The 24,998-nt window shown below is 41.1% G+C and overlaps 1 protein-coding gene across 5 annotated transcripts in view; it reads right to left on the reverse strand.

Moving 5' to 3' along the window:
* Positions 1-24,998, reverse strand: part of usp24 (ubiquitin specific peptidase 24) — a 35,300-nt gene that overhangs the window by 2,954 nt on the left and 7,348 nt on the right. The window contains exons 10-66 of one of the 5 annotated variants that reach the window (XM_062424643.1): positions 24,220-24,378; positions 24,004-24,118; positions 23,713-23,816; positions 23,413-23,520; positions 23,208-23,303; positions 22,928-23,089; positions 21,072-21,164; positions 20,248-20,355; positions 20,010-20,159; positions 19,532-19,663; positions 18,805-18,916; positions 18,636-18,712; positions 18,342-18,482; positions 16,983-17,036; positions 16,781-16,896; positions 16,544-16,610; positions 16,349-16,459; positions 16,144-16,242; positions 15,641-15,814; positions 15,454-15,539; positions 13,845-13,953; positions 13,486-13,641; positions 13,212-13,309; positions 12,900-12,995; positions 12,585-12,807; positions 12,291-12,453; positions 11,715-11,876; positions 11,476-11,546; positions 11,205-11,365; positions 11,060-11,121; positions 10,568-10,759; positions 10,267-10,381; positions 9,945-10,089; positions 9,733-9,852; positions 9,479-9,604; positions 9,086-9,184; positions 8,889-8,971; positions 8,661-8,802; positions 8,449-8,568; positions 7,992-8,206; positions 7,078-7,202; positions 6,616-6,757; positions 6,101-6,251; positions 5,909-6,004; positions 5,394-5,497; positions 5,169-5,282; positions 3,728-3,935; positions 3,525-3,614; positions 2,284-2,386; positions 2,045-2,163; positions 1,708-1,821; positions 1,484-1,549; positions 1,309-1,375; positions 1,074-1,152; positions 850-925; positions 651-737; positions 201-311 (exon numbers count right to left, since the gene is read on the reverse strand). In XM_062424643.1, the coding sequence (XP_062280627.1) occupies positions 201-311; positions 651-737; positions 850-925; positions 1,074-1,152; positions 1,309-1,375; positions 1,484-1,549; positions 1,708-1,821; positions 2,045-2,163; positions 2,284-2,386; positions 3,525-3,614; positions 3,728-3,935; positions 5,169-5,282; positions 5,394-5,497; positions 5,909-6,004; positions 6,101-6,251; positions 6,616-6,757; positions 7,078-7,202; positions 7,992-8,206; positions 8,449-8,568; positions 8,661-8,802; positions 8,889-8,971; positions 9,086-9,184; positions 9,479-9,604; positions 9,733-9,852; positions 9,945-10,089; positions 10,267-10,381; positions 10,568-10,759; positions 11,060-11,121; positions 11,205-11,365; positions 11,476-11,546; positions 11,715-11,876; positions 12,291-12,453; positions 12,585-12,807; positions 12,900-12,995; positions 13,212-13,309; positions 13,486-13,641; positions 13,845-13,953; positions 15,454-15,539; positions 15,641-15,814; positions 16,144-16,242; positions 16,349-16,459; positions 16,544-16,610; positions 16,781-16,896; positions 16,983-17,036; positions 18,342-18,482; positions 18,636-18,712; positions 18,805-18,916; positions 19,532-19,663; positions 20,010-20,159; positions 20,248-20,355; positions 21,072-21,164; positions 22,928-23,089; positions 23,208-23,303; positions 23,413-23,520; positions 23,713-23,816; positions 24,004-24,118; positions 24,220-24,378 (6,774 nt within the window). Of the gene's footprint in view, positions 1-200; positions 312-650; positions 738-849; positions 926-1,073; positions 1,153-1,308; positions 1,376-1,483; positions 1,550-1,707; positions 1,822-2,044; positions 2,164-2,283; positions 2,387-3,524; positions 3,615-3,727; positions 3,936-5,168; positions 5,283-5,393; positions 5,498-5,908; positions 6,005-6,100; positions 6,252-6,615; positions 6,758-7,077; positions 7,203-7,991; positions 8,207-8,448; positions 8,569-8,660; positions 8,803-8,888; positions 8,972-9,085; positions 9,185-9,478; positions 9,605-9,732; positions 9,853-9,944; positions 10,090-10,266; positions 10,382-10,546; positions 10,760-11,059; positions 11,122-11,204; positions 11,366-11,475; positions 11,547-11,714; positions 11,877-12,290; positions 12,454-12,584; positions 12,808-12,899; positions 12,996-13,211; positions 13,310-13,485; positions 13,642-13,844; positions 13,954-15,453; positions 15,540-15,640; positions 15,815-16,143; positions 16,243-16,348; positions 16,460-16,543; positions 16,611-16,762; positions 16,897-16,982; positions 17,037-18,341; positions 18,483-18,635; positions 18,713-18,804; positions 18,917-19,531; positions 19,664-20,009; positions 20,160-20,247; positions 20,356-21,071; positions 21,165-22,927; positions 23,090-23,207; positions 23,304-23,412; positions 23,521-23,712; positions 23,817-24,003; positions 24,119-24,219; positions 24,379-24,998 lie in introns of all 5 variants that reach the window. The other 4 variants (XM_062424641.1, XM_062424642.1, XM_062424640.1 and 1 more) reach the window with 4 other exon arrangements.

Consider the following 24,998-nt stretch of genomic DNA (forward strand, 5'->3'; position numbering starts at 1 on the left):
AGTCTTGTGTTGTGTGGGCAACCTGACGGGCGCAGCAACAGCCGTGGGAGGACTTTACAGCTCCTGACAGAAGCCGGTGACATGTTCCAGTTTTTTTCCATTCTTCTCTGCAGATGTTCTACAGTAACGCATTGAGTCACTTAAGAACCGTGTGTGTGTGTGTGTGTGTGTGTGTGTGTGTGTGTGTGGTTGATAACTACCTGTCGGAGGCTGCGGTCTGCGTTTTCGTTGGCTGGGCTGCCGTCAGAGCCGTTGCTGCTGCCAGACTGCTCCTTTTCATTTAACAACGCTGTGGCATAGGCCAGGGTGTCCTGCAAAGTTACACACACACACACACAATGAAAGAAGTAAGCTAAGCAGGGAGCAGAGGAGAAAATGAACAGCATGTACAAATGAGTGTGTTTGTGTAGCTGTGGGGGGTGATACTGGAGGGGGGGCATATGAAATGCAATATTTTCTCTGTGTGAGTGTGTGTTTTTATATCTTTGAGAGAACCAGTTCAGTTTTGGGTAAGGGTTGGGTTCAGGCACTTAGTTGTGATGGTTAGGGTAGGGGGCTAGGAAATGCATTATGTCAATAAGCCTCCTCACAAGGATATAAAGACAAATGTGTGGGTGTGTGTGTGTGTGTGTGTGTGTGTGTTTGTGTACCTGTGCAGATATTGTGCGTTGGAAGGTTTTATTAGTGGATGTCTCATTGGACACGTTGCTCTGTGGAGTCCAGTAATGTTCAGTCATCTGAGGAAGTACAACCCAAATTAAAGTCAGTATACAGGATAATTATAAAAAAGTAATCACAATGTAAAATGTATATCTCTGCTATATTTCGTGACACAATATTTAAGCTTACCTTTTTTTGAAGCCACTGTACTGCCCAGCTCCAGTGACCAGACAAGTCTTTGAAGTAATCCTTAGCTGGAGCACACCTGGTGGGAAAAATGAAAAGAGGTTCAGAAATATATGTTGTCTGTTTTGTCTGTCAAAATATCATCAAAGTATCACCTGCAAGGGAGTATATCTAGGAGTATTTCTATTCCTTTACAACCATGACCTCTGACCCTTAGATGTACTCACTTCTGAGCTAATGTGACCAGGAACTTTACACACTGGTAGCAGCGTCTGCTGTCCACGTTGTTACTCTGGTGCATCAAAGCTGTAAAGAGAAAAAGCTCAGTTGGGTGTTTTTTTATATTCACTAAATCCTTTTAATACCCAAACAAAAAACAAAGATGCTGCCAAGTATCATGGCAGTCTACCAACACTATGAATAAGAAAAACACACAACAATAAAAAAGAGACTAAGACATACCTAGCAGGCCTTTCTCTGACTCAAAAGCATACTTGAGTCTCTGGGATTGCAGAGTGTCCTCCGCGACCTGAGGTAGAAGAATTAACTGAAGTTAGCAACGTTGATTATAATAGTGATCATACAGACATGAAAGCATAGATTAATACATTAAGGGTCATTGATGACTGTCACTCACAAGTAGCTCCTGCAGCATCTGGAAAATGTTTTTCAGTTCATGAGGTGGAGCCGTCTCCAGCTGGGTCTAAAAGACAAAGATTTGAAATGAAGAATACTCAAAACTGTTAGATTTTGGTGATTATACACTAATTAAAACATGAATATTATATTCTACCACATCCTTTCTGCTAATACCACACACTGCACCTTTAAGGTTTTTTTTTGGATGTTTTTTCTTATTACCTTGAGTAACTGCAGCACTCCTAGGGAGAAGGACTCATTACAGTACGAGCAGTAGGTCACCATCTCTATCAGGAGAGCCAGAGGGCCAGACAACTCACGCATAGCAAACATCACCTGGTGAATATTAAAAGAAAAAACAACAACACAGCAGTCATCAGTCAAACAGCTTCTAAGCCTTTTCATTTTTGTCTAATTAGTAGATTACGACCCCTAACTGACTGTCCAATTCCTTTTAAATGACTACTTTACAAGAATGACTATCATTAGTCAAGATCAAGATTTAAATAAAATCTGAAAAAAAGTGCACAATACTGTGAGTTGTTGGTTTGTATATTACCTCTAGCAAGTAAGGCTGTCCCTCTGGAGTGAAGAGTGAAGCCATGATGTCTGAGTGGAGGGGGAGCAGAGGGGTGGAGGCTGGGACGCAACTCACACGGAGCTTAAAACCTTCTGGAGCTAACGACAAACAAGAAGGGTACAAACGAGTCAGACCAAGAACTGGACAGTAGAAATAATACAAATCGATCCTTGTGTGCGTTTATGCATGAGACAAAGAGTAGATTGTGAGAGTCTCACCCTGTGTCCGCTGGGAGCTGAGGTCAGTGTGCAGAGTGATGAGGGCCAGGGTGCTGTGGAGGTGAAGAAACTCCCGAGCCTGAGCTGGACTCCACCGCCGGTTCTGTAGAAACGCACAGAGAGAAATGTTGCAGAATAGTTTGAATTAACTAGACTCACAATAGTTTTCCATGTGAGTGTGGGCAAAAGTCATTATTTATCTGTCACTCTTGTATTTTTAATCAAAATGTTGCTATATTCAAACACACACCATATTCAGTGGTGTGGTGTGTTTGTGAGTGCAAAATGATCATTCCTTTTGGCCTTTTTTGACTAATTTTTATAAATGTTAAGTCTATTTTAACATGTCTGTGATATTTTATTCATCTAACAATGTTTAGATTTCTCTACATTCATCTTCCCTTCCCTCAGATTCCCCTCTGACTTCCATCAGGCTGTTTTGGAAGCTATTTACATAAAATTGGTATTATTAATGACCATCTAGTCTGATTGGTTGGAGGTGTTGAAATACAACCTTATGAATAATGCAAATTCCTTTAATCTGCATCTTTACATGGAGTAATGGTTGCAGCTGGAGAGAAAAATGATTTAAACTTGAAGCTCCGCTAACACAATTTTTTCTCCCAAAAAATAATTAAAACATTTAATTAAAAAGACGCAGTAAATTTTGTTATTCAGTCTGTAGAATATTCATATTCTGTCCAGTAAAAACATGAAGCTTCACTTTACATTCAGACAAACTTATGTGGTGCCTACAATTGTAAAATTGAATCTGTGAGACCAACATTTATCTTCCAAAATGGACTGCTAGAGGCTGAGATGACTGGCTGGTCACCTAGCCAGCAGCACAAAAACATCTCCAAAAATGTAAAACATAATAAACTGATCACATATTGGGAATCTAAGTGGTTGTGCTCACCTGAAAAAGTATTAAAACTTAACAAGTGACATTAACAGTCCTACAGTAAAAATTACAACCATTTTTAGCCTGGCTTAAAATCTCCACTGTCACTGCTGGCTGGCATGAAATGCATTCTGGGTATTTGGCTGCCCCAAATCCACAAAAATCATCTCCTGATGTATCACAGATAAAACAGGTGGAGCAAGTACACATCCAGGCGTTTGGACAGTACTTGGCTGGATGTGGACTTTGAATTGGAGCAGTAGTTGGGCTGCAACTGATTTTGTTTCACAAGTACAAAAGAACACAAGTACACACTATATATACTATTGAATTGTACCTGGTTGTTTTGCCTGTTGGGTCCCAACAGGAAGATGAGCATCCGGCGATATGCTGAATGTTTTAACAACAACTGACAAGGACCACAACCCTGAGAGAGTGAACAGAGAAAGAAAAGCATTAGGATTTAATGTATTTGTACTGTCCTAAAGCAAGTAGAAAAGATGATCTACTTATTGCGTTTTTTCTTTTTTTCTTTATTACCCTCTGAGCGAAGTTACTGAAGAGCCCGAAGTACTGTGCACAGTTTTTCACATTCTCAGGAACATCTTTGTCCAATAAGGAGAGGAGGGCGTCAGTCAGGCCGTCCACCCCCGGGTCTCCAAAGTGAAGCGCGCTCTCCAGAGTCTTTTCAAGGATGGATGCGACCACCACCCTCACTTCCCTCACGCTGCACTCCAACAGACAAACCCTGAGGAGGAGGGGATGGAAAATAGAAAGATATTCATTATTGCAATTATAAAAAGATATGCTAAACAAATGGAATTGAAACCCAAGAAGGAAACGCTAGTCTGACAATGATAAAAGTGTTTAAGCATCCTCAGTAGCTTTTCAGACTGTGAGGACAAGGTGAAAAATGAAGTTGACAAAATAAAGAAATGCAGTTAATAACAATATTTGTGTGAGACAAAACACTTATTGTTGTGCTGCAGCTCCAGCCTTGATACACACAGCTGAGTGCGACATATTGTATTTGTTTTCTCTGGGAAGGGGTGTGTGGTGTGTAAAGGGGGCCGGGGTGTATTGTTGCCCAAAACGTCCGATGTTTCGACAACCAATCATGTCTAAGGACCACATGATCACCCCATGCCTGAACAGAGAGTATTGCAAGACCACACCTTTCTTAAAAACACACGCCCACTTTGGGAAACTGTTTGGGTCTTAATGCTTACATTCCAGAGACTGACCTGCTCTTTCAGCCAATCAGCATCCATTCAGTGAGGATCACACACAGGTGTTTTTAATACTCTGCTGTCAGTACAGATGCAATTGTAAGCGTGTTCGAAAACACTCCAGAGGCTCAGATGATGTGTGTGTGTGTTCTTGTAAATTAAATACATCATCAGGCGCTAATGCCTTTTATAGTCTCAGGTAAAGCTTGAGTATGTAAGAATGTGCACTTGAGAGAAAGAGAGAGGAGCATTAGTGGCTGCAGCAATATTACAAGGGTAGAATGATTTCACCCTGACCAGAGAGCTGAATGTGCATTGATTAGAGTGAGGGAGCAATGCTGGCAGCTGCCAACTCTGCAGTATCGCATATCACTAGGGCAGCTACAAAAATGCTGCAATGATTAGACCCAGGCCAAAGCTCGGCAAAAAGAACAGAAATCTCCCGTAGAAACATACAGAATGTCTGTGCTTGATTTCAGGGATTGCATAAAGCAGAAGTGAGTTCAAACTGTGATTTAAACTACAGTCTCAATCTGCAGCTAGAGCTTGCTTTTGATAAGCTCAGATCTAGAAACAGGCTATCAAACAATCACAATGAAGTTTATGTTAAAGTGTTGTAATTATTTGCAAAACCTACATGTAATGACATGGTTTTCGCTGATAATTTCTTTGCAAACACCACATGTAGGATTGCATATCACATAATGCGACAAACACTCTGGGGGTTAAGCAGCTGGGCAACAAGCACTGACCTGGTGATCTCTCTTCCCTCTTGTCCAACAAGGTACTGCACCATCCACTGACACGCTTCACTGCTCTTAGACAGCAACACCTCAACTGTTGCCATCCACTCCTCTGTGTCCACACTGCAGGAGATTAACAGAACAACAGCATGTGACAGAGATAGAGAGAGCCGAATAAAAAGAAGTGCAATCAACAAGACATAATGTTGTAGCTCATGGTGGGTGTGTTTGTACCGGAGTTTCTTTTTGGTGTGCAGGTAGGTGTGGAAGAGAAAGTGAACAGCCAGCTGAAGACTCTCTTTGGCCATGGGCTGGTAGTCTGCATGCTTCAGCTTTGTCTGTAACACACACACAATTTTTAAAACATCTTTGTGAAATGGAAACTGATAATCATACATGAATTGTAGTGATTTAAAAGTCTTTATTAGAAATTATCATGTAGTTAAATATAACTGTAACACTGTATACAGTGTGCTCAAATTCCATTGCCTTCAGTGAGTTGCTTTGATGACTTAGATGATAGATCACTTAACATGGTAAGAGTGGAAACAGGGAATTGTAGTTGCTTCTATTTAAATGATACATTGCACAGGAAAAAAAGGGGGAAAAATGAAAATATAAATTTGTAATAAAATATTTGCTTCCTGAAACTTGAAATATTCAATAATTATAAGCAGATTTTATCTCTCTGTACAGCTACTGTATGTATTTATATACAAACAAAAAAGACAAACATAAGAAGCACATACTGCGTTGACGGAGGCCAGGGAGAGGGTGAAGTTGAAGTAGTCACTGTTGTAGACGTCTCTGTTCCTCATGAACTTGAGATTCTCATCTCTCACAATCTACACAGGAGAAAAAACGAGATAATGGCGGTTCAGAGACAAGACTTTCTTCATGTTATTTTTTAGTTCCACTCAGGCAGCTTGATGCCACTTTACCTGATAGATGCTGGCAGGCATCTTCTCCACAAACAGGCCCTTCTTTTCTCCTTTGCGGACCAGGCGGGTGAGGAGGGTGAGGCGGTCGTTGTTGGCTCTGGGGGGGCGAGGAGAGGACTGAGGCGAAACATCAGGAGAGGACGGGGCAGACCTGGAAAATACAGAGGCAATGTAACTTAGTGATAAAAGGGGATGAACTGTTTAGGTTTTCTGTTACGAACCCTACTGTAAATACAGATTCTTTTTACACACACAGTTGACCCATTTATTTTTTAATAATTTTCTCCAAAAAAAGAAAAAAATGTGAATATATTTTGTCTGTAATGTTTTATAAAAAATCTCAGATGTTTAAAAACTGTACAACATCAGACAACAGCGTCAGATAGGCAGCATACAGTCTTATTATTCTGCTGACTGCTGCACACTGCGGTGAGTAATGGTAACTGATACATTATCTGCGACTCAATCAGAGTGTTTATGAGGTAAATATAGTAAATGGTGGGAAGTTCACTCACAGTGTAAGGTCCTCAGCTTCCTGCCTCATGATGCTGACTCGGCTTTTTTTGGGCAGGACAGGTGAGTTTTGGTCGCTGATCTTCTGATAGAACAACATGTAGGCATTCCAGTATCTCCTCCGCACATCAGGGTATGGGTTCGCTACACACACAGACACACATAGTTACACACAAATAGACTTTTTTTTTTTTTTTTAAAGTCCTTACCACAGTGAAGCAGGAGAAATCTTGTGGACAGCATTTAAACATTTGGAAGAAAACCTTTTTGCATATTCATGGATTTTTCAAGGAGCAGATGTAATTTTGAGAATTTCAAACAATGTTATTAAATTCTTATGTGGAAAATTCACATCAGACACAAATGATTATTCAAAGTAGAGCATTATAATGAAGGGGATATTTAAATTAAGCATTTGAATGTACGTTGTTACACTGATGTCACAGTTAATGTATATTACTTACACTGATCATAAACTTTGGGGCGATACTCTCCTCCAAAGCACTCATATTCCAAAGTTTCATCATTCATATCAAACTCCTCCACCACGTTGTCGTTGAACTTGTACCAGCGTCCACGGGCGCTACCACTAAGAAAAACAGAGGGAGAGGAATGGTATATGAGGTGTAAAAAAATAATAATGTCACATTTGCTTAAACAAATGATAAATCAAGAATACCAAAACAATAAGACAGAGACTAACTCTGTAGTAATTAGTTTGTCAGCAGGATGTGGTGTCCACCTGTATGCTAACCATTCTGTCTGGTGACTGTGAAAAAATCAGTCATTGTCTAAAGATCTAAACCTTTAAAGATCTGATATACAGGATAATTAACTAACTTCAAAGCAGCTCCATAATCTGTCCAGTTTCCTGGAATAAGATCAACTTCCTGAGAACAAACTTTCTTTGTTGTAATTTTAAGTGGGGATAGGAACAAGCGAGTGTGCAAGAGCCTGGTGCCAAATATGAGCTTCTGTGGTCTCTTAACGTTCCACTTCTCCAGTGAGCGTTCCTGTCAGCCAGAGCCAGACATGTGGAGACGTTTACAAACTAGACCAGGAGCCCACACGAAGTCTGATGCTGCATTTGTGTGCCCCATGGAGGTCTTGTAAATTCTGCCTGGAAAACTAAAGCAATAGATTTATATGTTCCACTAATCACTGGTTATGTGGCTTTTATGTAAAGTAGGAACAGGAGCTGGAAAATGGGAGAGCTTTTGCAGCATGTGGCTCCAAAAAGTACCTAGAACCATAAATGCTTAAAAAAACATTAGCCCCTTAAATGAATTTTATCCTATAATGGACGAAAAGGGATATAAAGATGATAAAGGTGATAAAGAGATATGGGAACATCAGTGCATGAAGCAGGGTCTCTTACCGCCTGTCTTTAATGAAGGAGTAGTAGTGTCCTGCATGCGCCTGACCACTGTGGACAACAACTCCCACAAGTTCATAGTTCTCAGAAATGGTGACCTTCTTCCTGGGCGACCCTCCTGAAGTCCCGTCGCCTCGGCCCTCGCCTCCCTCTCCGCTGCAGTCTTGACGAGCCATTCCAGAAACGGTGTAAGGCTCCATGTTCAGCACCCAGGGGAACTGTGCAACCAAATAAACAAACAGACGTAAACCAAATTGCTTTTGTTTCAACATGTTAAGTGAAGATACATTCCCTGCTTTTGTATCAGAGCCAAACCGTTCACTATCAGTGTGAAAAGTTAGATTGTGTTCATTTTAAAACTTAACAGTGAGCTGGGAGAAGAGTATGGCATCTGGGAGAGCTATTGGGTGCAGATCATTGGATAAAAGTAGGTAATCTTGGAATTAGAAATAGTCCGTACCCTGATCTGTTCGTCATATTTGATAGAGCGTCCGCTTTCCCAGTCGAAGCCGAAGCGCATGAGGTGGATACAGAGAACACTGGGCAGGGATTTAATACATGTCCTCTTCACTGTGGTCCTCTGCACGGAAGAACAAGAACATAAAAACAATCATAAGTACACGTAACAGTATCAGTGTAGTAGAATAACAGCATGCAGAGCGTATTACGAACCTTCTCCTTGCATTTCTCACAGTAGTAGGCGTTGCTGCCCTCTAGCACCTCTCCTCTGACAAACTGGTCTAATGAGATCTCTAAACTTTGGCAAGATGTCACTCCGAGGTTCAGTGCCATGAATGTTTCTTCACGCTCATACCTATGTAATAAAAAAGGTCAAAGGGTCAAGCATTATCCATGATCAGTCTCAAAATGAAACCTTCAAAAAAATAAATGTGTGCTCACCGGTGAGGACAGTCTTTACAAATCTTCTGGTCAGAGAAGATTCCCTGAAAGGTGTTTTTGAAGATTTGTTCTCGGCCCATTTTCTGATGGAGGGAGGTTTCATCATTATTGACATCATCATAACTGATGAGCTAATGCACCTACTTAGATGGTGCACATAATGTTTTCTTTTTAAATTTGTGAGGCGTGTGTTGTACCTTGAGATGTTCATCAAGCTGGTCCACCAGGCTAGTGAAGAATTCGTAAGCGTCTTGTTGTTCTCTTACATACAACTCCTTGTTCCACATCTTGAAGATCTGACATAAGTGATTTGAATGTGATTAATAGTTGGCTAAACCGGGATATGGATCAGCTTGTCAAGTATGAGAATGTATGTGTTTATGATTCGTCTACCGTTGTACTTGATTGATCTCACTATTGAGAGAAATATCAAAAGTGTTGCGTAGACCATTCAGGCATAATCTTGTAAGTTTTCATGATATGACAAGCTTACTTAATGATGAAACAGTAAAACACTTGAAGTTGAAAAGGTGAGTGCATTACTATCAGAACCCATCTCTGGTTTTTAATGTAACTGAATCATCTAATACCTTCCAGAAGTTCTCAGGCACGTAGTACTGCAGTTTGCTCTCCATCAGGTGGCCAAACAAAGACTGAACCTGGTAGAAGACACTCTCCTCTGGCTGGTCTGTGTCATCCTCGATGGACAGGAAAGCCTTAAAACAAATACAAACACACATAATCTTTGATACCGGGTTCCCCCTGTGACGTTGAGTTTGGACTCAAAGAGCCGGCGCCCTCTGGTGAACATATAAAGTAAGTAGCACTCAGAAATCCTGCGTACCTCTGGTAGACCAGGCTGCATGTAGAGCTGCTGGAACACGGCATTCATGTAACACGTGGCTCCACCGTTCTTCAACCCGACAAAACCTGACACTGAGCGGCTTTCTACCGGGGGCAGATACTGACAAGGCGACAAAGAGATATTTTCACTCAACTATTGTGTAACAACAAATATTATTTCATGAAATATTATTTTAATAATAAGTGTCTTACATCAAACTCTTTGCAGAGCGAAGGATCAGACTGGTGGTGCATGGACAGTAACTCTTTGGTGATCAGGCGGAGGTTTGAGAGAGAGCTGTCTGCCAGCATCACCAGCACCTCGTAGGCTGCCAGTCTGCTGCTGGCTGTGCTGCACCTGACCAGACACACAGGAGGTGAAGATGACAAAAGATTAACACAACAACAGTACAAACAGTACTAACTAGAAAAGGTTCCCAGTTTTGAGTAGACTGCTTCACCTATTTATTAAAATGACTTAAAAGTAGCTCACAGGAGAAAAATAACTAAGAGGAAAAATAGGAATAAAACGTACTTGGGGTGAAAGTCATGGCTGGGCGCCGGGGAAGTTGTCGGGTTGGAAGTGTTGATGATAATGCGAGAGGCTCGGAACAAGAAATCATCCAACAACTGCTGGATCAGAGATGGACCTGAGGAAAGAGTCACACGTCGTCACTCTCAGTTGAATCAATAGAGCGTGAAGATGTTAACAAAGACTGAACACAAGAGATCTAAAAATGTATCAAAGAGAATATGATGTGTGTAATCCTGAATTTGCCATATTTGTGTAATGGGCGTAGGGTTGTTTTACATACGTAAACTTGATGTTTGCTCACCAAGATGTTCCTTCTCATTGCCACAGAGTGAGAGCAGGGTCTTGATGAGCCGGAGGTGACCCGCCAGGAGGATGTTGTCTGCCTCGCTGGTCTCCATCTCAGAGCTCCAGCTGGGCTCAAAGTTGTCGAGCCAAGAGATCTCGTCCTCCAACATGGTGGCGGCGCTCACTTGTAACACCTCCATCTCTGAAGCTGGGTGAGGACAGAAGAGTGGAGAAAGAGAGGGAGGGAAAGAGAGACAGAAAGTAACAGATAGAGATTTTATGACACGCTGATTGTGGCTGATACAGGAGGCTGTGTTAGAGGGATTTACAGCTTCAAAGCACAACATAAGAGTTAAAATTTACAATGTTCAAATGTAAATACAGCTACATGTGCAAAAACTTTAAATCATTTTTATACATTAATTACTTGTTTTAACAGGCAGATTGTTTGTTTTCACAGCATGAGTATATTCGTTCTGGTGACTGAGATTTGACTTTATTGGCTTACTTGTTAGATCATCCAGAAGCTGGCATCTAAGGTCAAAGTACTCTGTGCACTGGGACAGCAATCTGAGGAGGAAAAACATTAAAACTATGAGAGCACTGCAGAGGTTTCCAGTAATGTATACCTTGTCTGTTACTTGCTCAATTACCTCTGGTTGACCCCTCTCATGACAGATGTAGGACTCCAGAGCGGCAGCTGAGCAGTAAGAACGACTGACAGGAGGAATAAGTTGGGTTTCTGTACATCAGGGAAGGCTGAAGTGTCAGTCTGGCTCAGAGTGTACAGCTGATCACAAGCTACACGGCGGATCTGTAGGAGGCAGGGACAGAGAAAAGAAAACATGAACACACACCGCCATGGTAGGAATATACAGTGTTTCTTGTGTGCAGTCTATTGAGCAAAAAGAGAGTGTTATTTACCTCTCCACTGGGAGATCCCAGCAGAACATCAATGATGAAATCATTGACGGAGGGAAGGTTGTAAAAAGATGCTGGAGGGAGAAACCAAGCACACAGGACTACAACAACTGCAATATGCCACTGCAATTCATGTGAAGTGACTGACAATACTAATGGTTTAACAGGTAATTATCAAGAAGGAGACGAACAGTGTTGGATTGTATGCTTGTGGTGTGTTTGTATTCCTGTGGGAGTCTTACATAGTTGCTGACAGCGCAACTGCAGACAAGTAACCAACAGTGACAGAGCCTCACGAGCGATGATGGTATCTTTAATGGAGATGAACTGCTGTCTGACACATATCCCAGCATGCAACGCTGTCGGCGTGGTCTCGCCCTCACTGCTGGAGCTGCAGTTACTTCCTGCAAACGTACACAAAACATTTGTTTAGCTTTTGTTTGGAGCACCGGAAATGCTTCAGCCATTACACTTCCCGTTTGAGTCACAAATGACGAATGAAGATTAGATTAGATTAGATTATTTCATTTTGAATGTGTAAAACAAGAAAAAAACAAAAAACAAAAACAAAACAACATATATAAAAAATAGAAAGCACAATGATCTCACTGAAAACAGTGAACTTACACCTAACAGAAAACGGAAAACATGATGCAATGCACTTTCGACCACATCCGAAAGGGAAAGATGAACAAGATAATTATCATGACTACTGACTGTAAACATTTTAACTGACTGCCAAAACAAGAGATAAAAAACAAAACAAGAACTGACACCTACAACAAAAATGAGAAGTGTTTTTGTGTTTTTCAGCTCACCAGTACTGCTGACTCTTGTGCGGACTCCCTGTGGCAGAAGTGCGCCATGGGTCTCTCTGATTGGCTGTGGGCTGCCAACCAGATCCAATCGCCCTGCTGCAGCTGCCCAGGTCAAACGCATGAAGCAGGCCACAGTGGAAGTGAAGTCTCCCACTTCCATAGTCTAAAATACAGGCAGAGTAAATATTTATACATTTAAAAAAATCATTCTGGCTGTGGACTTAATGGTTTATTTGCCACTGAAACATCTTGATGTCTGAACTCTGTGTGTTTCTGTGAGTTATATTCCGGTACCTGAATAGCTACACGAGCAGCAGGTATGATCTCCTCGACTCTTATGGACGAGCGCTCAGACAAAGACATCTGTCTGTAGGAGGACTTCTCTGGAGTTCCACAGAGAGACAGCTGTCGCCCCGTCCGACCGGCGTTACGGAACGGACGGGATGACAGCGCATCGCCATCCCTGATGACATCATCATCCAGTGATGCAGGCATGCTCTGGCCAACCAGGAGGAACCTGCAAATAAAGACAATTGAGTTATGGAGGTCTGGCATGGGATGTGGCCCAGAATATCCAGCCCTGTGTTTTTTAAGAGAGATGATTTGCACCTGGCCAACTGGAGACAGATAGAGTAGACTCCTTGTCTGGTCTCGTAGTCCACCTCTGATGGGATGGAATCTCTCTGCATAACATTCACCACCAGACTGCAGAGTAAACACCGAGAAATACAACTGTCAGAACTAAAAATAAAAAAAGATCCTATGAGGCACTTTGGATAAAAGCATATGCCTAATGGCATATGTGTGCCAGGTGTAATGCAGCTTGACAAGTCTAATGACACTTCCAACAGTGGAGCAAACCAAAACAGCTAGACAAAAGATGCTCTTTTCTATGAACATGTCTGTTCTCTGTGGTGTTACCTGAGGCCTCCTGCTTTAAGGAAGTTCTCACAAAAGGACTTGCTGCTAGTTTTGGCCATCTCATCATCAGACGTGGGCATGAGCTTTGAACTCAACACCTGAGACAGACAAAGAAGGAGGATGAAAACAGGTGTTGAAGCCTCTATTTACACTTGGAAAAGAATAGCTTTACTGAGTTTATACTTTACTCACACATAGGCAACTAAGCTTCGAGAGTGCATGTTAAATATGGGATGCTTATATACAGTGATGGGGTGTATTTTCACATGTGTACCTCAAGGTTATAAAGCACTCTGAAGGTGGACATGCCCGGGGCTGACGATCTGAACAGGGACTCCAAGATGGATGCAGCACTGGGCTGGTGCTGCTGCTTGGAGCCCATAGATGGAGAGCGAGAGCCTGAACCCTGACCGAGGGTGAACAGCGTCTTCTAAAGAAAAGAGACACAAAGGGACTTTGTGAAAAATAATACAAACAGAGGAGGTAAAAGAAGAGAATACATAAAGAAAAGAACTACTACAGATCCATCACATCATTCTCCCAAAAGATTTTGTTGACACAGGCACAGACATCAAACAAGCCTCACTGTTCAGCCTTTGGCCTGAATGCATCTTAAGAGACGGTCTGCAGTACCTGATGGCTCCAGACGCTGGATTCTTTGGGAACAAAGTTGTCGAGGGCGTCCTGCACTTCTGGATCTGTCGGGATCAGCAGCAGCAGCTTTCTCACACGAAGAGTAATCCTGCAACAAACAAACACACATATGAACAATGAGGCACTTTAGCTGCCTGAGATCTTTTCATAGTCATTGTGATATTTTAATCTTCACTAGTTACTAAGGAACTCATAAACTAAGGTACTTAATGCATAATTATTTCTCTAATAATAATTATTAAAGTAGTTCCAGGAAAATTGCTTCCACTCCACAGGGTTCCCACACATTTTCACAGACAAAATATCATAACATGACTTTAAAGGAACCCATACTATAATTTCCCTGACCATTCACAACCTATGAATTCATTTCTTCACAGACATCAAAATAAACCCTCCTTTTGTGTTCAGTTCAAATTTAGATGTGTGAAACATTTTTTAAATTTTTTCTGATCAAAACAAGGCTTCATTGCATCTTCCACAATGTACTGAAGACAATAAAACACATTTTGATCATATATATATATATTTTTTTAAATGCCTAAATTAAAAAAAGAAAAAGTTAGATATGTAGGGGGTAAATTTGACCTGGTAGTAGTTACGAGTTGTTTATGCAGGGAAATACTTAATAAATGTTGCCAAACCATCAAAAAAGCTGTAATAAAATCCTATAATAATAGCATATTAATATTGTGTACTGATATTAAAATTGTGTTTCATGCCAAGAAAGGAGGGTATTGACTTGAATTCAATTGCAGAGTGGCACGCAGCAAATACGATACCACACATCTCCTGTCCTCCAGCTGTATAGTAGTATATAGGCTGTGGCATTCTCACACTTCATTCTTCACGTCACTACACACCTGGCACAGTGCGCTCACTCACACTCTCACACGTTACATAGACTAATATTCATTTCCTGAAAACTTCCCCTCACCCTAATCATAAGCTTAGTCTAACCCTAACCTTAACCATTGTCCCAAAAATCAGCCGTTTCGGAATTGGGGTCACAGCTTTTGTCCTAAATTGGACAATCCATCTGATATTAATTGGTTTTTAGTGTGACATTTGTACCTTAAAAGTAGAAACACACAGAGACCCACATACACATCACCTGTCCTCTGGCTGTACAGTAGTATTTAGGCTGGGGCTTTCTCATGCTTTATTTTTCACATCACACCACACTTCTAGCACAGCTTTCGAACACCATGCGAAGATGGCACATTGTGTTGTGTTACTGACGAAAATTAAGGGGTTGTAGAATTAAAGTATTTACAACAGACGTAATAATAATCATTTTAATATATTTATATATACAAAAATAAAAACAATTTATTTTGGGAATTATTTATTTATCATCAGCCTCTCATGGACTTATAAATATATTTCCGTTTTTTTCAGTGCCTGTGCTTGAATGACAACAGGAGGGCTTAATTTCATGACTTTTCCAGGCCTGGGAAATTATATTTTAAAATTCCATGACTTTTCCAGGTTTTCAATGACCGTAGGAACCCTGGCCCCAGAAAAAAAAAAAGTCCTTTCTTTGTTGTTATCAACAAGGTGTATGTTATTTATCAAAAAATCTCACCTGCATTCATCCAAGTTAGCCAGCTGGTAAAGCATCTCAAACACATTACACACCAGCGCCATTACCACACCAGGCAGGGACTTCTCCTGGAGAAACACAAACACAAGCACAGTGCGTCAGAACCGATGTAAACATGAGTGTGTTCTGCAGTCTATTGGCTTGTGCCTTGGTGTCTTTGAGCTGGTACCTGCTCCAAGGCGTAGGCAGAGTTGAAGACGGCGGAGCTGGAACTGCTGGAGGCGGAGGCTGAGGACTCGGAGCTGCCGGAGGGAGTTCCAGTGCCCGAACTTTTCACAGTCAGGCTCTGCTCATCACTGAAGCCAAGCTGGGACAGCAGCTTCTGGTCCCGATTCATGGTCAACTAACACATGGTGAAGGGACAGTGAAGGGAACAAATGAGAGAGAAAAAAACCCAACAGGGATTGAGGTTGTTCAAGGCTGTGTTTCCCCTGCCACACAATAGATGCAGTGGGCCAACTCATTAACAAACAGGAAGTGGCACCCTGCCTGAAAGAATTTATTGTGCATTGATTTGTAGTTTTGTAAGGTGCACTGGCTTCAGGGGAAAACACATGACTGGGAGAGGAGTACAATACTTTGATGAGGGAGTGACAAATAAAACAGTACATTTAAAACCAAATGAGGAACAACGACTCCCTGCCTGTCACTTACAGAGTCATCAACACTTACCACACTATCATTGGCAAAGATCTGGACATTGTCCACTGGACAGCTCAAGTGCTCGGATATCTTCCACCGGATACTTCCTATCGTCTCATTACTGTGGGTCTGCAGGACAAAAGGACACACACACATACAGATAAGTCATTTATTCTGGAGATGTAATTCTACACAATGAAAGTATTACAGGGAACTAAGAAAAGTCTTAAAGTACCTCTAAGGTGAAAGTGTCTTTGGTTGACTCATAAGTGATGTGAAGAGTGACAGGGTGTCCATTGTACGAGGCCCCATGAGGTAGAATTGTTCGAGGAACTGAGTACATATCCTACACAGAAACACACACAGATATTCAGCTTGTATTCAACACGTTTACTTTCAAGCACCTCAGAATGACGATGGCAGGTTTTACCTCTATAGTGATGACGTAGCGTTCAGCCAATAGCAGCAGTCTTTCGATTATTACCAGCTTAGTGGATCTGGAGATGAACACAGGAAGGTTTTCAGTAGGATTTTTTCTTGTGTGTTTTGCAGTAGCGAAGTATAAATTGAGTTACACCAGTTAGTTAGTGAGGCAAAAAGAACAGTCTTACACAAACATGTTTTAATAAGGTTAATAACTATTTCTTACCCAAACCCCCCCGTGTACCTGGATGGTGATTGTACAGACGTGGCCACAGTCGGCATGGCAGTGGCCGTCAGCATCTTGGTTGCTCTAGTAACAGCATGTGTTAAAGTAGGCCCACCCAGGGCCGAACTGGCTGCCTGAGAAAAAGAGAAACACGGATGTTGGTTTCTCTGTGTGGGTTTCTGTGAAATGGCACCATTGCTAATAACAATATTGAATTTACCTCTAGCCTCTTGTAACAATCGGCGATGAACTTCTTATGCAATGACACAGAATCCTGTGAGGATGAGAAGTTAATGTTAGATGTGGTTTCATAAGGATCCAGAACAAATTGATTCACTCAAACGTACAAAGAAACCAAATACCAATACAGTGTAAATCAATGAAAACAATCTGCTACACCCACCACACTGGATGCTGACTGTGTGACATTTTAACACTGGATTGACTCAATCATTTACAGTCTTCGCTCTTTGCCTTTACTTACCGCTGTGTGCTCTTGAAAATAATTCAATTTAGGACAAAAAATGGCTCCTTATCAAACAAGCAGCTCATCATATTAGCTATAAAAAAGAAGACAGCTGTACCATGGCTTCAGATGGAGAAACAAAGAGTACTACTATTATTATTATTATTATTATATATTATTTTTTCTGATCTTTCGGTTGTAAATTGGCAGAGTATGGAACAGCATGACTCTTTCTTCTCACAATTATAATAACCAACTACTACACTACAAGTTAATTCAAAGATTTTACTTAACACCAAAAAAAGAAAAAGAAAAAGGAAATTAAGAATTACTCAGACCCCTTTATGCAATTATGCTCTGGACAGTTCTGCACCCGGTTTTCCACAAATCATGTTACTGAATGATGATTCAACACTTACCCTACCTGTATATAAGAAGATAGTTTTGTCTGCAGGATTAAAAGCTTGTTTTAGCAGGATTAACAGGATTATCAGCTCTTTGTGCCCAGGCACAAAATAGAATCTATTCAAGCGTTGATGAAAGCCACTCAAGAGCTCAAACAACTTCTTTATTGTTTCTTGGGTAAACAGATTTGGCGGGCAAAGAAGGAGAGGAGGGTGTAGTTTCTTTAATATGTTGTTTTTCCATCTGGGTGATTGAACTGTGGATTTTAAGATCCAGTATACTCAGCAACAGTTGTCTTTTGTTTATTTCTTTGCAACCAAGGGGTATAGGGTATGGGGGGGTGGGTGGCTATAGGCTGCTTTTTTTTGGTGAGTTGTTTTGGTAATGTAAAGACCCTGGACAGAGATGTTAATACATCTTGACTGAGTTTTTGATTAATGTGGAGTTTATTTTATTTGCATGACAATTCCTTTGTGTTGTGCCGCCTGTACCCTTATCAAGCAGAGAGGAGCAAATTTTAAAAAAAAAGAAATTAAACGTTGGTCACCAAAAGAAAAAGAAGACAGCCAGCATCACACACACACACACACACACACACACACACACACACACACACACACACACACACACACACACACACACACACACACACACACACACACACACACACACACACACACACACACACACACACACACACACACACACCTTCTTCATCTTGGGATTGAGGTTGGTGTAGCTATATGTGATGATGAGCAGGATTGCTTCATTGGCTATCTCTTCATCGGGGGTTTCCATGGCGATGCGCCAGATAAAATCCATCCCTGAGAGGTCGAGGCGTTCCACACACTAAAATATGATACATTAAACATTAATGTCAGCCATTAAGGTGCATTCTTTATCTATATACCCAAAGTGTGTTTCAGCTCTCACTGACCAAACAATTTACTAGATAAAATATTAGTAAAAAATCAGTTCAGAAGAATGTGAGTGAAGACTGACCAGCTGAGTCCCTTGGCGTTTCAGGCGATGGTCACACAGGTTGACATTCTCAAAGAAGGTCTTAAACAGATTGAAACCTAAGAGACACATAAAACATAAGAACTGGTGTATCACAAACGTATTCATGAACTAATGCTGAAAGGATGCAGATCAATAATGTGTCTCCCACCGTTCATAGTGATCTCATAGGGCTCCAGTTTTAAGATCTTCTCCTTGAAGAGCTGCTGCTGAACATCACTCTCGAGGTCGTGTTGTCCTTTGGTGAACCACTCAAAACACAACTGCACACATCAAAACAGACTACGTTAAAGCTTCATTCGAGCTGAATTTTGGATGAAGCGCTTGGGAATAGACGTCAGGCTGCACAGAACTGTGTGTTCTCCAGAGAGTTATCTATGTTTAGTACCATTTGTCTTTAGGCACAAAGGAGCAGCTGTACTTTTTGTTACATTGTGGTGTGGTTGTGCTGCAATTTCTCTCCCAAGTTTAAACTTTACTAAATTATCCAAAATGATCCATAACATGCCAAATGAGAAGGAGGAATGGCAAAGATCAATACAACCAAAAAAAATCAGTCAAATCCTCCTGATCATTCTATCTCATGGCATACTCTAGTGCAAAATCAAATTCACAATGAATTATTTCTGAGACTGAGAAAAAATATTAGTATTAATATCAAAATCATGAACCAAGGTCACAGGTTTTTATTTTTCGCTTGTCTTACTGAATGTTTTAGTGCCTTGAACACACTTTGAAAAAGTAAGAAGAGAATAGAATGAATGGCTAATGTGCCATGTGATCCTGCATGTTCCTCCACAGTAGTGATCCAGATACCAAATAGCCAAGGGACAAGCAAGGACAAGGTTGCATTTACATAACAGTTTTCATCTCCTCACCTCGCGGTCAAGTTCACAGACATCCGGGCCGGAAACCAGGCACTCCCAGAGCTCCTTGGCCCTGTTCCAGACCAGGTAGAGGCTGGCCTCCTGGAGGAAGAAGGCCAGGAAGCGCAGGTGGCTGTCCAGATACTAAACAGATCCAGAGAGAGAGAGAGGGACACACACGTCATCTTGACCCTCAAACAAACCCACACTGTCAACTCACTGTGCTGTTCAACTTGAAATACCTCTTGTGCACTGTGTAAACCCAGAACAGAGGTCAGATAAAATAAGATTCACTACTGATGTCAATGTCAAACCATTAATTGTGTCATTAATCATTCATATGAGCTGCAATATGATAGAACAGTAAATGCATGAAAGGAGATCAATAAACAGAAATAAAATTAAAAGGCATAATAAATGCAGCTGTGATTCTTGAAATTAAATTACAGTAAGAAAAAGACTTAAGGGAGAAACTCGAACATAAACAAACCTCCTGGTAAGTGTATCGTCCGTCCACCATAGTCGATCCCGAGAGGCCGTTATTACCCGAAGCAGTCACAGCGAGTCGATGGCAGCACACCAGGGATCCCGTGATCAGTTTCACAATCTCAAAGTTCTTTTTCAAGTCCTGGATGATGCTCTGTGAGGAGGCAGGGAGGGGTTACTATGGCGACATTACACTGGTGGTGGAACAGATCATTTGGATTGCATGTGCGTTTGTTTGTTACCTTGTCTTGTTTCTGATAAGTCTGCTTTATGAAAGAACGGGTGATCTCGTGAAGCTGACGGAGAGCAGGAACAACCCAGACTGCCTGAGGACTGCTCTGCTGAGAGGCCTGTTGACACACACACGTGTACACACACACACACACACACATCAGATAATACGATAATGATAACCACTACATCAGGGCCAGCACATTAACACATGCTGCAAAAACAGAGGTCTGTGATGGTCTGTATTAATCTGATTTTGTTATTGGATTGATGATATTCATCATCTTTGCTTTGCCATCACAGACCCACTGTTTTTGCAGTAAGGACTTTGTGACAAGGTGAGAAAGAAAATCAGGGCCAGGGATGTAAAAAATCAGCTAACAGTTTTAGAAAGTTCAAATTTGCCATCTTGAAAATGTTTAGGTCAAAAGTCAAATATTAAGCATAACTCTTTGAAAAACTCTGTATATCCATGGCTCTGATTACATTCCTCTTTGCATGAGTAAAGGTGCTAGCACTTCCACCAAAGCCGACCACTCATCCAGCAGCTAAATCACTTATTTAATTCATCTCAGCTCTCACCCAGGACAAGATCAACACCATTGTGTAATCATTAGTCAGAGCCAAACCCCTCTTAGTAAGGCAAGCGGAAGATTAACACACACCTGGTTGAACTACCTCATGTCACAATCAAGTGTGAAATTATTAACCTGTGACCAATGAAAACCCCCTTGTGGTCAAGCCCTCCTCCGCGATTGGTTGGCAGGCGTGAAGCAGCGAGATTGGACACAGATTGGTCAGTGGAATTATAAACAATGAGAGCTTCTTCTCTTACTTTGAATAAAGAGTTAGCTTTCCTCTTTCCCCAAGTGCCAGTAAGAAATGAACTTTGAGTGTCGCTGCCTTTAGTGTCCTCCTGAGTACAATTCTAGAAACATACATTTCATTTGAACTGGGACGCATTATAAAGACAGAAATATCAGTGTGTGTGTGTGTTTGGTCTCACTCGATTCAAAAGACATTCATCCTGGTTGATATTTTGACATCATATCAAAGCAGGTAAAGCACAGGTGCAATTGAACACATTAACAGTTTAATTTAGGTGTAGCAGTCGGCCATGCCAGAGAGCCAGTACGCAAAGTAACAGTGAACTGACACACCTACGTGCATGACTAACTGGTGATGTACAGCAAAACCTATCTAACATCTAGAAAGGCATGATGAAACATGAATTCCTGCACTTTCACCTATAACACTTTACCTGTCCCTGCATTCCTATGTAAAAGTTATATACAAATAAATTCCTTCCACACCTTCATTCATCTTTAACTACGATATTGTCAGTATCCATTGAATAAATCAAGACTAAATTAAGGGAAAATAAAACATAAGACCAATTAAACTCAAGAACTGCAGAGCTTATGTCTAATATGTGTGATAGTCTTGAGCTTTTTTAAATCTCACAAATCCTTCTTTGTGCATGCATGAATATGAAGGATTTTTGTCATTAGTTTGACAGCATCTTGACAAATAAGCCCCACTGACGCAAGTTAATACTGAAGCAGAGCTATTGAACAGGAAGATAAATAAGAGAGTGAAAAGGGAGGGATTGAGTCAAATCTGTGTCTGTGGTGTCACTGTCTGCCTGACTGTCTCCATTAACCACTGCCTCGCCACGGATGCTAGAATGGGGTACAAAATGAAAACAAACTTAAGTCGAAGGGTAATTCTGCTGCACTAACAAGGACATGCTAACTTTAGAACAAAACTGTCACAGCAGCGAGAGAAATGTAGGGGCCCAATGCAGCATTTACTTTAAACTTATACTGCACAATCAACAGTCGCTGTTTGGTTATATGTGTATAGAAAATAAACAATGAACGTATCTACTAGGGGAATTTATTATCAAAAACACTAAATACTATGATGGTGCATTAACTTTATAAATTAACTTTACATAAATTAACTCACATACATACATAAATACTTCTCTGAAGACCAGTCTACATATTAACTAAGTAAACAAAATCACTGTATTTCCTCTGATAAAGGTCATCATTTACCTCAACTGCAGCAGGTGCCAGGCTTTATTAGAAGCAGGCTTAAATTAGAGACAAGCCTTTATTTCCAATTCCCTCTGTTTTATAAAAACATTCACTCATATTGTAGAATGAAGCCTCTTGTTTTGTGATCTGCTTCTGCTTGCTATGTTAATTTTTTGTTATTGCATTACCGGTGATTACAGTAATCTACACCACAGACTTCTGCCAGCTGAGAAGCTCATTCCCATTTAGCTCTCTACTAACTAGAATGGGAATAAAATATTTTAATCGTGCTGCCCTTCTAGACTTCCCAAACATTACTGGACTGAATGGATCACATTCTGGTAGTGAAACAAGTCATTTCACAGGAGCTGTGTGAGTTTGTTACATGAACGTAATGAGAGCTCAACAGGTTACATCTGCAGCAGTGGCAGCAGGGTTGGGAGGGGGGCGGGGGACCCAACACAGAAGACAGAACCGTGTATCAAGACCGTGGATGTTTGTGTTGCTGTTTCAGTCTTGGTTTCAGAACTGTCACATCTAGTACCTAATTATAAAACTATCACCCACTAAAACTCTACACCACAAGTAGCACTAGCCTACACATCTAAAACGACAATAATGAGTGACTGTAACATGTCTGTCTCACCTTCTTAATGTCCTCAATACATTTAATGATGTAACTCCGTTTCACAGTCTCCTTGACAGCGTAGGCATCGCTAAGGATCCCCAGGTGCTCCTCCAGTGCCTGCTGAACTAGACTGGTAGGCAGGGTGGGGAGGTGTGCCAGCTCCCACAGCACCTCCAACACCTGAACACACACACAGACATACACAATGCTACAGTCTTAAGGCTACTCTTTAATAATAAAACCTAACATACTGTCGAATATCTTTAGCATTGACAGAAAGAGATATATACCAACATACCTTTCCTGTTGTAGTTTCAGAGCGAGCCTCTCTGCCGATCCTCCCGATCAGACTGAGCAGCTTCTGCCTCACGCGGTCACTCTCAATCTCCCAGCTCTGAACAACATGCAAATACGTTATTACCAAAACTACACACACACACTTACAGGTCGCTAGATTGATTTATTCCCCATAATCCCAGTCACAGAAATGCTGCACCACTGACCTTCTGTATGAGCACAAAGAGGTGGGTGAGTTGATCAAAGCTGAACTTCACAGCAGCAGCAGCAATGATTGTGTGAATGTTTTCAATCACAGTTGATGACTGGCCGGCCTGAAATGCAGACACAGGAATCAATACATGCATTTTCACATTCGTCACATCCACACTTCTATGTACTTACTAAGAGCTACTGGTAAGCTAACTGCTCAGTTTTAAAACAGACAAACCTGTTGAACATGCTTATTTAAAATGTAATAATAACACCACAAAGGTTATACTATTTATGTATGCAGTGGTGCTGACCTGTATTTTCCAGATTTTGGAGAGTTCGTCCAGCGACAGTTTACTCCCCAGCAGCTCAATGATTCCCTTAATTCTCTCACAGTACTGAGCCTGGTCAATGTTACCTGGAACAAAGAAACAATTAATAACCGCAGTGAGTATCGTCAACCTGGAGCCAAAAGCCGTTACATGTAATTTGGATTATTTCTTTCTTTTTTCAGATTATGGGGCTATATTGTTTGATTAGTTTTGGAGATATTTTGTAACATAAGTCAGTTTGTGCTGTTTGCATGATGTGACATATGTTCTTACCCTCCAGTGCTATTGACAGGACTGAATTCTCTACGAGCCAGTCTAGCAGTTTATCTGTGTCAATGGCGTTTTTCACTGTCTTAGCCACCGTGCTCTCCTCTATTAACTTTGTCACCTGCAAGACAATATACACAAACACATTAAAAACTGATTAAAATACCAAGAAGAAAAAACTAAACATGTAATTCTGACTCAATAGTCCTTATAAGAGCTGACCTCTTTGAGGGAGTTCATCTTGGTAGAAAAATGGGGCGTTTTGAGCATACGCAGCAGCGTGTCCAGCCGCAGGTCATCTACCACATTTACCAACTCCCTCTGGAACCTCATACACAACAGCTTGATGGCCGACAGCAGGTCTGGGATGCTCACCAGGCGCTAGAGTTAAAAGGACAAATGAGGACGGAGACTAAGTTATAACATACTCATTAAGTCACAATCACTGTGCATGTTTTCTTAAAACTTTGGAACATTTTTACCCCTTTTACTCCTAAATTTCACTGGCCAATTCCCCGAACTTGCACAGTGCACCTTTGACCCATTTGGCTGTGATATCTACACCACTCCAATACAGACTGATAAAAACATATTTTATATGGCTTGCAGTGGTGGAATACATATAGAAAAAAGGATTATAGGGTCTCTGCCAACACTTAAAAGCTGTGAAAAGATTAATTATATAAAGTTTGGCACAGAATCTCTACCACCTGTTACTGTTTTATTAGCAGCTGATACAGATTCAACGTCATACCCGTTGTCTTATTTGCCATCTGCGCTGCATTTATAAGTGTTAGCTTGTTATGCTTGTTATGTTGCAGCATAGGTGGGGGAGCTGCACACCCAAAAACGCTACAATCCTCCCAAGATCTTGCTCCCACACTCAAGATAGACACACCACTCCAGGAATGAAAAACATACATTAATAGGGGAAGTCGAGTGCTTTTTGCCACTGCGCCTCTCCTTTACAAACGTAGAAAGGAAAAGTCATAAGAGGGTGA

Source organism: Scomber scombrus, chromosome 8 (assembly GCF_963691925.1).
Source record: "Scomber scombrus chromosome 8, fScoSco1.1, whole genome shotgun sequence".
NCBI classification, from domain to species: domain Eukaryota; kingdom Metazoa; phylum Chordata; class Actinopteri; order Scombriformes; family Scombridae; genus Scomber; species Scomber scombrus.